Genomic DNA, 12384 nt, shown 5'->3' on the forward strand with positions numbered 1-12384 from the left:
CTTCTTTACAAAAACTGTCAAAGTTTGTTTGATGAGGAGTCTCTTCGAATTGGAAATGACTTTCTCAAGTATATTAAAATTGACGCTTTGAATAATATAGAATATAATTATAATTCCGATTATAACATTTGCTGGAAACATATGTTTGCCTTATATTTGTTTTATATAATATTTTTTCCTGTTATAAAATCATTAATTCTGAAAGATGAACTCAGGATTGAATTTCATTAATTAGTTTTCATATATTTTTGAGGCAACCTTATTTGTAATGTGTTACCAATGTATGACGTTCATTAATTGTCTGGTGCTTAACAAACGCGTGTGACGTCATTATATAAATTATTTACTTGTTGCCATGGTAAGTGGAGCGTATCAGACATTAAATATCTAATTTTCTCCAGTTTGTCTGCATCAAATCATACATGTACTATTTTGACAATTTGTGATAACAAGCAGTTTTAACAAATTTAATAATGCCAATGTTACTTGAAACTTCTCGGGGATTGATTGGGGGAGGCGGGGATAGGGGATTTAATTACATTCGTCTAATATTGTATTACATTGCACATATTATTACTCCAGTGGTCATCTCCAGTCTTTTTCATTAGAATCTGTTGAATATCGGAGAGTTTAAATGTAAATCAAACTTCGTTACCACGCCCGTTTAACTCACAATGAGTGTAAAATGTCCATCGGTAAAAATGTTGTGAGCAACTTCCGTTCCTCGTTGTGAGCACCCATCTAGGACGTGTGACACGATAAACAAGGTGAGTTTTTCATAATTTTTGAAGATTACAGACATTTATGTAAAAATATCGGAATGCAGTTAGCTAGCGATGTGTTTTCCGAGTATGCACATGTAAAGATATTACCTGTTGGTCGACAATTTGATGGAAATACCGTGCGACGCAGTCACTTGGGGTAGCTGGAAAACTGGAGACAACTTCTCTCCGGACCAAATTTAACATTGAAAAACGTCGATTCTGGTGACGTTTTGTGCATTCTAACCTAAAACAGATGCCCACAAGACTTCAGCATAAATTATTACATGAAAGTCTTCATAGAAACGAAGATATACCCTTTTTTGCTTTAATCCTCGTTGTGAGCACCATAACCTCGTTGTGAGCAAGACAAGCGCAGTGCGTGTCTGGTTTTAATATGTAATTCAAGTGGGGAGAATACAATTTTCAATCTACCAAAAGCAATCAAAACGTTTTTGCACAATAGTTTCTCTTTGCAATAGTTCTTCTTTGTCTACATAACTTGGCCAGTCTAACATGAATAAAGATCAGGATAAATACATGCATGTTTATATCACACAGGCTTCCCTCTATGTTAACTCTGGCAAAACGAAGTATATGCAATTAAATACATAATTTACCTCCCCTTATTAGTTCACCACCATTTGCACAAACAGCAAAACATCTGCAAAATTGTAGGTATATGTAGTTTTTTTGTTTTGTTTACCATTATCTATTAAGCTTAGAATATACTAGTGAAGTGTTAAAAGTTACAATACACTAAATAAGTAATCCTCCGCGAAAAACTACAGTCGCATAATAACAGATTCAAATAGTTCTCAGCGTTTGTTTGCTCTGTACACGAGCATTTGTCATGATTTTAGTTGCACTGTCTTTCCTAGAAAGCTCATGACAGTCTGTGTTTGACATTTAAATAGCATTTTCATCATGAAATAGTGGCATTTTAAGAAATCTTTTTGACTTGGTGTTTCACCACTGGTACAATTTTGGGTTAGCTTATTTTACAGTGTGTTGAACTGAAAAGAATGTTTTGCAAGAGACATGACCAAAACTTTTCTTTTGATTTTTATGCATCACAGTTTTTCTAGTAGTTCTAATCTTTTTTCAGACCAGGGCAAGTACATACTTGATGCCTCGCTTCGGTCTCTCCTTGAACGACCCTATGTCCAATCACTGAAAAGAATAGAACTGCAGTTGGAAGGCCTTGTCCAAAGAGGTGTGTGCCTAAATATGAATTAAATTGATTTACTAATAAGGACATTATGGCCAATCTTAAATGTTCTTGAACAATTTGACCTTAAGGTAAAGGCCATTCAGGGGTCAAGGAAAAAAATACAGGTCTGTAGGAAGGTCTTGTGCTAAGGGATGTTGTGTTCAAATATGAATCAAATCCGTTTACTAATGAGGAAGTTATGGCCAATGTTAAAGTTTTCGGACGGATTTGACGGACGGACAGTTCAAAACTAATATGCCTCCCTTCGGGATATGCACAACGTCTTGCAAAGAAATTCTGCCGTGCAAAAACGTTTTAATTGCTTTGGTAGATTGAAAATTATATTTTCACCATCTTTTGTTTGTTTTGGGTTTTACGTCACATCGACACAGTATAGGTCATATCGCGACGTTCCAGCTTTACTGGTGGAGGAAGACCTCAGGTGCCCTTCCATGCATTATTTCAGACACGAACGGGTACCTGAGTAGAACCACCGACGTTCCGTAAGCTAGCTGGATAGCTTCCTCACATGAAAGAATCCGAAGTCCCTGTCGGGATTCGAACCCAAAGAGGTGAGAGGCAAGTGGTTTGAAGTCAACGACATTAACCACTCAGCCACGGACGCCCCCTTTTTCACCATCTGAATAACATATTGAAACCAGACACTCACTGCGCTTGTCTTGCTCACAACGAGGTTATGGTGCTCACAACGAGGATTAAAGCAAATAAGGGTATATCTTCGTTTCTATGAAGACTTTCGTGTAATAATTTTCGCTGATGATTTGTGGACATCTGTTTAAGGTTAGAATGCACAAAACCTCACCAAAATCGACGTTTTCAATGTTAAATTTGGTCCGGAGAGAAGTTGTCTCCAGTTTTCCAGCTACCCCGAGTGACTGTGTCGCACGGTATTTCCATCAAATTGTCGACCAACAGGTAATATCTTTACATGTGCATACTCGGAAAACACATCGCTAGCTAACTGCATTCCGATATTTTTACATAAATGTCTGTAATCTTCAAAAATTATGAAAAACTCACCTTGTTTATCGTGTCACACGTCCTAGATGGGTGCTCACAACGAGGAACGGAAGTTGCTCACAACATGTTAACCGATGGATATTTTACACTCGTTGTGAGTTAAACGGGCGTGGTTACCAAAGTCTGGAAACAAAGTGATCCCTCGGAAGCATTAATCACAACAAAATAACATAAGAATTGCAGACTCGGTTTGACTGAGTCTGTACATGAAGGATAATGAATAAGTGCAACATCCCTTACGCCCCCTAGCACCGGCTTGAGCGGTACCAAGCCAATAAACAAATTGAATTTGTTTGCAATATGTATAGCCTAAATTTTATTTGCAAGCTTAACGACAATTCTTTATTGGCATCACAAGTTTGTAAAATTACATCATCGTTTTTTTCCGTTTCTTGGACTAGTAAGTCTTTTTTCCCCGAATAGAGTTTTTTGTCTTCTTCAGAAACAAAATATTAACATTTTTTGGAGAATGTTCGGACTGTTCATAACATATGAATGGACCATATCACATTTTCCGCTTTTCGAGGGACGAATAACCTTTAAATATGTCTATATTTTATTTCTTTCGAATAAATGTTGATGTATCAAGCATTTATCAGTTTCAAATACATTATATTTTAATATGTGTATCTATACGAGTATGCTGAAGTCTTTATAAAGTAACTCAATCAAATATGATAAACAAGATCGACAAGGAAAGGCGGCATTCAATGAACGCAGCCCCCACCCGACCCAGCAACAAGCGCCAGCGGCAAGGAGCCCAGGAGGACCCCAAAGAAAAACAGGACTGGGCACAAGGCAGAGTACGGGCAGGCAAACCACTACATCAGAATACATAATAAGTAACTTATAAGGAAATAAAACAAAACAAATAAATGATTTAATATAAGGCCCACAACCGAGTCTGAAATTTTCATGGATTTCTTTCTTGACTTTATTGCTTCCGATGAGGGATCTATGCATCTTAGGATTTCTGTGTGAAGCTGTAAAACGTTGTATTGTACAACATTCCTGATCCTTAGGAATAAATGATTCCAGCACATTTAGTGTTGAAAAATTAAATATTTCTTAAGCCGATGTTAAGGGGCGTGGGATATGTTGCATTTTTACATTTAATTTTATAGAAAATAGAGAAAATAATAATTCCTAAAGAAAGCCCAACACTGCATAAGTGAAAAATGTTGCAGGCCCGGTTTGATTGAGCCTGTTCATGGACGGTACTGTTAAGTGCAAACTGCCGTCCACGCCCCCTAGCACCGGCTTAAGCAGAATTCAACATTTACTATGAACTGGTACAAAGACTCATTCATGCCAAGTCTGCAAATTCATTTATTGTTGCTTTTTTCATTGTCTCTGACGGATCCCCTTTTTTTAGATTTTTAATAGCATAATTTTATTAACTAAAAGCTCGTTTATACATCTTATTTACGATCATTTACATGTAATTTATGAAAAACTTGAAGAAATTCAATTCATGAATTGGAATAACATTGTGATGATATTATAGGAAACTACTTTTACTACTTTCTGATATTTGAATATGTAAATTACTTTAGTTAATTGATTTTTGTCTTTCCGTTCGCTTATCTCATTCGCTGTTTTGCTTTTTTCTTTCCCCACTTTTCCTATTTATATCTAAATCTTCACTAAATTTAGGGGCTGAGTGGTTAGGTCGTGACTTTAAACCACTAGTCTCTTACCGTTTTGGGTTCAAGTCCCGATAGGGACTTTTAATTCACTTTTAAGAAGAAGCAATCCAGCTGGCTAGCGTCGATGGTACTACTAAGGTGCTTATCCTTGCCCGAAATAATGCACGGATGGGCATCTGAGGTCTTCCTCCACCAGTAGAGTTGAATAGTCGCATCGTGGCCTATAATGAGCTGATGCGACGTAAATCAATAAACCTGTCTCTTTTGTAATGTCATAGTTTAGTTGTGTTCGGTTAATTGTGTATAAAGTTTTCATAAACGTTATGATTAGTTTTTATTTATGCTTTAATGACATTAGGAAGTCTCTAAGTTATCTCGGGCATGATCACTGACAGTAGAACCATTGACCTTCCTTTACATAAAACGTAAGTTCCTCCCGCAAGAGTTCTGTTTTAAATGTTCAAATGACAATAATCTGATGCAATATTGCATTGTATTTCCTATTGTCATGTTATTTTATGACAAGTTATAAAGATTTTTATATTCAGTGTCTGACATATGTTTATCAAGTAGAAAATAAATATACAAGACTGAGTACGTACGCAATTATCAAATTGCTAGACATTCATGAATCATGGTGTTGGCCAGTCCTTTATTATTATGGTGGCTGATTTGTGCCAAGTAGTATTTTCGCACGTTGTTATTTTATCATGCATTCGCCTTGCGCCCTTGGCATCGAAATTGCGACAAATGTTGACTGTCGTATTTTCTTGTGTTGCTCTTGTGTCACGCGGAAAAAAGAAATACGACTAAATTTTGACTTTGTTGAACATAATTATATTTAAAGTATAATCTTTATATCAAATCTGATATTAGAATAATTTATTGCAAAACTCGTTTTCATTGCAAAACTGGTTGTGGAAAAAATCAACACAATTATGTCATCGCAACGAGTTCAGCAGTAAATTATTGCAAAACTCTTTATATTGTAAAACTGGTCGTAATACACGACAGCTTCAGTTTTTCTTTCAGTACAAGTTTTATTGATACGAAAATAGCAATGATTGTTTTGTCTTTGTCTAGACTATATTCACAAGAGGGTGCGGGTAACATTTAGACTTTTAAAAATTGAGGAAACGAATAACATTAAACATAAGTTTTAGAAAAAGGTCCATAATCATATAAATTGAATGTGATAAAATGTCAATTTGCTTTTACGTTTTTACAACGATATGACATTAGCAATTGTAGTAGGCGCTGATCGAAAATGCCTATTTTTTGCGGTCTTTCATATTAAGACGAAATTTGTAGTAGGTGAGAAGAGGTAAAGTTTGTGTGTGTTTGTGTTTGTGTTAAAGTGTGCGGGTAATGGTGGGGGGGGGGGTAGGGATCAATACATATTAAAACCACTACCTCCTCTTTCAACGATAACGTTGTGGCAAATTGTTTTCATATAGAATCACAAAGCTCCATAAAAAGGGCAATGATACAAACCAGAAGACCATACTTTGTTGCATAGATCGCAGTGCATCCAGTTACTGCAATGACTTATCAAACTTATATACGTCAGTGCGTAGTAAAATAACAAAAAATGTGTTACATCAACAACTACAAAAATAAAAAGTACAACTTAAGGCCAACAAAAATAGTTTGCATTTTAAGTCAAATACGTCATTGCTTGTGCCATTGGTTAACTTATAAGCTGCTTGAACCGGCATAGTTACGCTTTGGCATGCAGTCTGGCCAGACTCTATAAAGCTTAGTTTTTGCTTTTTGAAATTAAACCTTAGACCTCCAAATGGACTGATCCAAAGTTAAAAGCAGGGCGATTCCATTTTTACAAGTCATATTAAACACTTTCAGGGTAAGTAATAAAATAACCTATACAAAAGAAAACGTGTAATTATTTTTATATAATAAAATTTTTATATTTCCACGTTCGTTTGCATTGTAAAGAAAAATATAAGGTAATTAAAATGCATTTACTGATATATCGATAAAGCGCTTTTATCAGTCAAGTGCATTTCATAATTTCCGCCACAATTAAAAACTGCACTCTGTAATCGAGATATATTTCTGAGGTTTAAAGCAAAAAAAAAAAAAAAAACTAAAATATAATTAAATCTGGCACTTGGGGAAAAACAAAAGTCCTAGATTTTAAACCATTTTAATTATTATGTATATTTTAGTTTTGACTGACACATATAGTAACGCTTACTTGATTGCTTTGATGAGATTCTTATCAATGGCACTACTAAAACCCTATAAATAAACGTTTCTTGCCAGATGTAAGTTAACCATTTACAAAAAAGGAAAAACATACCCCAAAACAACATAATTTAATACAATTATAATTCTAAATATAAACAATCAAACAAACAAACACATGAAAACAACTAAACTATTTCTATTTTCAAGCCAATTATTTTTCGAAGTATAACTAGTAACGTTTTTAGATAAATATGTTTATTTCAAGAGCAGTTTATTCCGTTTTCAAAGTACATTTATGCAGATTAATATTCACCGTATATTCCGTTAGCAACCTATATTACTTTTAATTTACAATTAATATCTATTAAAAGACAAAAGCGGATAAATCGATGTTATTTTACATATGGCTGCATTACAGAGGTTACACTGTACGTGGTTCACCGAAGGTTACTATTGAAAAACGATTGTACATTTTTTGATAGGATTTAAACACTAACCGACACTTTTTAATGGTCACGTGGCAACTTTTCCGACTAACTTGTGGAGAAAGACCTCAGGTGCACCTCTGCGCATTACATCAACTTCGAACCGGCACCTGAATAGAACCCCCACAGATGCGTAAAGTAAGAGGAGGGCTTCCCCACATAAAAAGTCCGAGTCCTTGTACAAGCATAAATAAAAAGAGAAAAACAAACAGAAGAAGAAGAAGAAGAAGAAGAAACCATACTCACTTAAAAGTAATTTGCATCTCTGAAATTTATAACACTGTTTACAGTATTTATCATTATGGGGTATTGTATTGTGACTGTTCATATACTAAAGTAAAATATCTTTTCAGCTAGAATTTAGCTCAGCCCTCCAATGCAATTCAGCGCGGAAAAGCCGACCAGAGGGAACCTAACAAAACTTGCCATGGAATTTTATGCCATTACACCCGTAACTATGAATCTACAACTTTATTCATAACGGCGAAAGCATGCCATTGTATAGTACGCAACTTATCTGCGACTTATCTGCCCGTGTTGCAAGTGCAAACTAAGATCAGCCGGTACCTCCGTGCCGTTTTATCAGAGTCTGCACGGTATAAATTTAAGAATTTCACCTTAACATGCTTAAGGGATAAATTAAATGATGGACATTTCTATTTCAGATATTTATCGCAGTAGGTGTTCGTGGTGTTTTCTATAAGCAAATACTATTATCATAAATTGTCAAAAAGCTGTTGTATTTGTTATACTGATTATTAAATAAAATGAATTCATACACTTGCTATTTATATCTATTTTAACAAATACTAGGCAAATATTGAAATTAGCGCTAGTGTATCGAATGTTAAAGATTTTTTTTCAAAACCGTGCGTTTATTGTATGGATAAACGGTGCCGTAACCGGATACCTTATGAACCCTATCAATACGCTTAATAATCCATTGCGAACAATTTAATGTATTGACAGATAGTCAATATAGGTGTCATTGACTTTTAAAAGTCTGGGCATTTAATATCGACGATAATATATTAGACAATCAGATATACTGCCTATTATAGACCATGGCACATTATTTAATTATACAAATACCCGAAACGGCTTTAGCAACGGTGTTTAAATTTCAGGCCATAAATACCGGTATATACCGAAATCCATTGAATAAACACAAAACGCACACGAACTGGTTAAGGACATTGGAAATTGAATTTAATGTCATGATCAGATAGAAATGTGATATCTCTTATCACAAGATAGGATCATGTGTAAACACTATATACTTTAATGGTTGCAATATTTAATGATTTACGGTGTAGTTAATGAAAATCAAAAGTAAATAATACACTTTCTGATCACGTTGAGAGACAATATTTCCAGATCAAACAAACTTTATTAGTTCCAAAATCGTTGATTTATACCTGCTTTATGAAAACTTTCCAACAAATAAATCATAATTTTTTATCGCAAAGAAATTTGTTTAATATATACCACATCGAAGAAATTCCTTTTTCAGGGTATTTTAACAAATGTACATATATATTTCATGCAGGTTTAAATCGATTAATAACCAATAAGTACCCACTTTACTCGTAAAGAGAATTGACTTATTTTTCATATTCTTTTATTTGGATAAGTAACAGCTATAACAAGAATAATTTCACTTCAAACGGTATAAAACATAAACAAAATGGTTGTACATTTATATCATGTATAATGAACAAAAACTAGGATGTATCAAACAAATAAAATATTTAAATATGAGCCTTTCCCCCATCCCTTTTTCTTAGTAAAATTTACCAATAACGTCTGCTTTAACGCTTTCCTCCATCTATGAACACTTTCGGATGATCACCCTTTTTATCGAACGTAATCTTAATGAAACCGGTCATACGTGGAACGCTTATGACATATTGAACACAAAATGCCAATCTTTCCCAGACTCGTGAATGTTGTTTGTTTTGGTATCAAACAAGGAAATGGAGGACTTGATGTCAATTTATTGACTTTTGGAACAATATTTATGACAAATTATTCCATTGATTTACATGAAGTGCACATGATAAGATGTTGTTTTCATTTCCAAAGAACATATCTGGTTTCTGTATGAATTACTAATACGTAATTTGTCTTACATTCAACTTCAGTCCATTTGTAAACTTTATAAAGACCGTGAATATACAGTAAAATAAATAATCGGGCTAACATAGTATGCATTTGTGATACAAATTTCGTAAGCATTTCTTGTTTTGTTTCTAAACGATTTTGATTACTCATAGTGTTTCATCATTAGAAAGACTTTAAATGTTCATATTATAAAGACAAATAACAATTTATCAACTAGTTACCATGCCCATTTGTGGGATACTGTCTGAAGTTATAAATGTTCGACCACTCGCGTCAATCTGTTTTACAGATGGTTGTGCAGTTTTCATTTTTACTGACTTAATTTCTGCAGTCTCTTTCGTGATTTTGTTCTCGTCTTTTATCACAGACTCTACTGTTTTTGTATCTACATCTTCTTTAATAACCACGTCATTTCCTTCTTTAACATTATGTTCTACTTCCGGTGGTGGCGCTTGAGTAGCAGACGACCGTATTTCCGATTCTGAGGCTAATTTTGTTTCCTTTTGAATAACTTCTTTCACGGCCACTTGTTCTTTCTTTTCTTGAACATTGGCGTTTAACACCTTTGAACTATGTCTGGAATCAAGGCGAGAACGAGGCGTGTCGTAAGGAACGCTCGGTTCTTCGTTTGGCGTGAATTCCTGTACAGACGCTCTATTATACGGATTGTACATATTGTCAAATGAGTCAATATGATCGATTCGATTAAATGAGTTTTTCAGAATTCCGTGTGTATATTGGTCATTGTGCATTTCACTAAAAGAAGTGCTAAAAGATGAACCATACCCGTTGCGGCCTCCACGTAACTTTCTCTGTTTTATCTTTGAAGCGTTGGATTGCATGGCTTGTCGTATTCGAGCCTCACCCTGAGTCATGTTGAAAGTTGGTGGTGGGTAATATTTTGCTAGTTCCGAAGGGTTGATTTCGAATGGGGAATAGTCTTTTAATTTTCTAAATCTGCTTAAATTACTTTCAAGTTCAAACGAAATTTGTCTTTCAACTTTTGTTGGTGAGCCATGCTTGCTTAACACTACAAGAGAGTTTTCAATACCACCTACATTATGTTTCATCTCAGGCTCATAAGCGTCAGAATAGTCCACATAATCTTCACTATTATTATCATAAACCTTTTTAGGTGATCTCCTTTTAAGACTTGTTGAATTTATTGACAACGAAGGAAGAGTACCCGTTCTATCTAAGTGGTCATATAGCGGAGTCTTCGTGCGTTTCGACCTATGACCTCTTTTGTTGTGGTACAGCATACTGGCAGGACTACCATGACGCACGTTTGACCCATGCCACGATCCGTTAATGATTTTGCTTGGTGTTGGAGACGAATTTTGAGGAGTTGATCGTTTGTTGTGGTCAATTGTTTCACCGGATACACGCAACAACTGTTGTTTACGTATTTCGTCTGGGCCTATCGCTTTTGGATTGAAACTGTAAAAACGATTTGTACAGTCACCATCTGAAATCTCACACAGCGTCGTCTTAGTCCTATCGTCACGTGTTATAAATCCTGGAATTATGTTTATCGTATGTTCGGGTTGCTTTTTCATTTTCGAATCAACCACTGGATGTAACCTAGTTCTGCCCTTAAAACCCGACTCTGCAACAATTTTATGAAAATGTTCCTTTTGAGTATCAAAGTCTTCGAACGCATTAACGTAAACTGTAAGAAAGCGTTCCGTTAACCTTGACGGTAAAGAATGTGACGTTTTGGGCGGCGGTGACGAAGAAACATCGTCGACGCCTGTGTCTAACGTTATTGTTGACATAGTTTCACTGTCCCGCGTTTTACTCACATTAGATTCTGATTTTTCCGATTTGATGGTTGCTACACTTGGGCTCCTTTCCCAGGTACTGGCAAAACTCTTTTCCCTTCTCCATACTTTTTGAACGAAAGGTTTTAATTCCACAATAGGTAAAGGATCAGCATCTTTGACAGATCCCATGTCGTCACCTTGTGTATTTACCTCCACGTTAAACGAAACTCGCGGTCTATGTAATGACGACCTCACAGTGTCGTTAGTTGTCAACGATTTCATAGTCATGGCTCGTCGAACTCAATGAATGTCTCAACATTTATTCTTTCATTTAGATCTTTTTCTCAATATTTTCAAAACTAAATATTTTGTCAATGAATTACAATACACTGATTGTCTGCAACCTTGAATAGAGTCCCGTAGAATTAAAGCGGTATCTTAAGTCCGTAGTTAAATCATGCATTTGAATTAATAACCCGCATTTGAAAAAAGCTCGTTGAGAAACTATTATTAATTCCGAATTGCACGTCCATATTCTATGGATAAGGCGTTAAATTTAACACCGTCTTTCATGTTTGACATAGAGTAATTCTTTCATCGATTTAAAGCGTTAAATGAAACTTGAGAATCCATACCCATACGCATTTAACCTCAGCAGGTAAAACTAATAATTCATAATTCAATAAATAAACTTTAAGCCTCCATACATTTTTCACGACGAGTGGATTATCACAACGAAGCGCTAACGTTGACAATTACATGAAATACGTGATTAAACCAACTTGAGGTGAATACAACATATTGACTTTACATTTGGCACTCGATTTAAAATAATCAGTCGGGATTTTAACGATTTTAAAGACAAATATAAAACAATTATTAGAAGCTATTTAACCCGTAGCCTGGTGGGGGCATTCAACGCAATTGTCTTTGTTTATTCACACTATTCCCTTTTGTATTACATTACAACGCTTTGGGTACTCGATAATGGTATCGAATTTTTCACAGTTAAAATGATTTATATATACTCATAATATGAAACATTGAATTTTAACGTTTTTTTGTTCAATCTTTGTAAGATATTGGTAAAAATGTAACTATTTTAAACACAAAGATCAAACTTTTATATTGAAT

At 34.9% G+C, this 12384-nt stretch overlaps 1 protein-coding gene across 1 annotated transcript; it reads right to left on the reverse strand.

The window, feature by feature from the left end:
- Positions 1–7987: 7987 nt before the first annotated feature.
- On the reverse strand, positions 7988–12133 carry LOC132746274 (uncharacterized). Its single transcript, XM_060735378.1, has one exon. The coding sequence runs from the start codon at positions 11536–11538 to the stop codon at positions 9694–9696; it is 1845 nt and encodes a 614-aa protein (XP_060591361.1). The 5' UTR covers positions 11539–12133; the 3' UTR covers positions 7988–9693.
- Between the last annotated feature and the right edge of the window lie 251 nt (positions 12134–12384).

Source organism: Ruditapes philippinarum, unplaced genomic scaffold (assembly GCF_026571515.1).
Source record: "Ruditapes philippinarum isolate M1 unplaced genomic scaffold, ASM2657151v2 ctg2924_1_1_1_1, whole genome shotgun sequence".
Classification (NCBI taxonomy): Eukaryota; Metazoa; Mollusca; class Bivalvia; order Venerida; family Veneridae; genus Ruditapes; species Ruditapes philippinarum.

What these genes read in the sequence shown, in the direction of transcription:
- LOC132746274 (XM_060735378.1), bottom strand. Translation starts at nt 11,538, where the DNA reads ATGACTATGAAATCGTTGACAACTAACGACACTGTGAGGTCGTCATTA.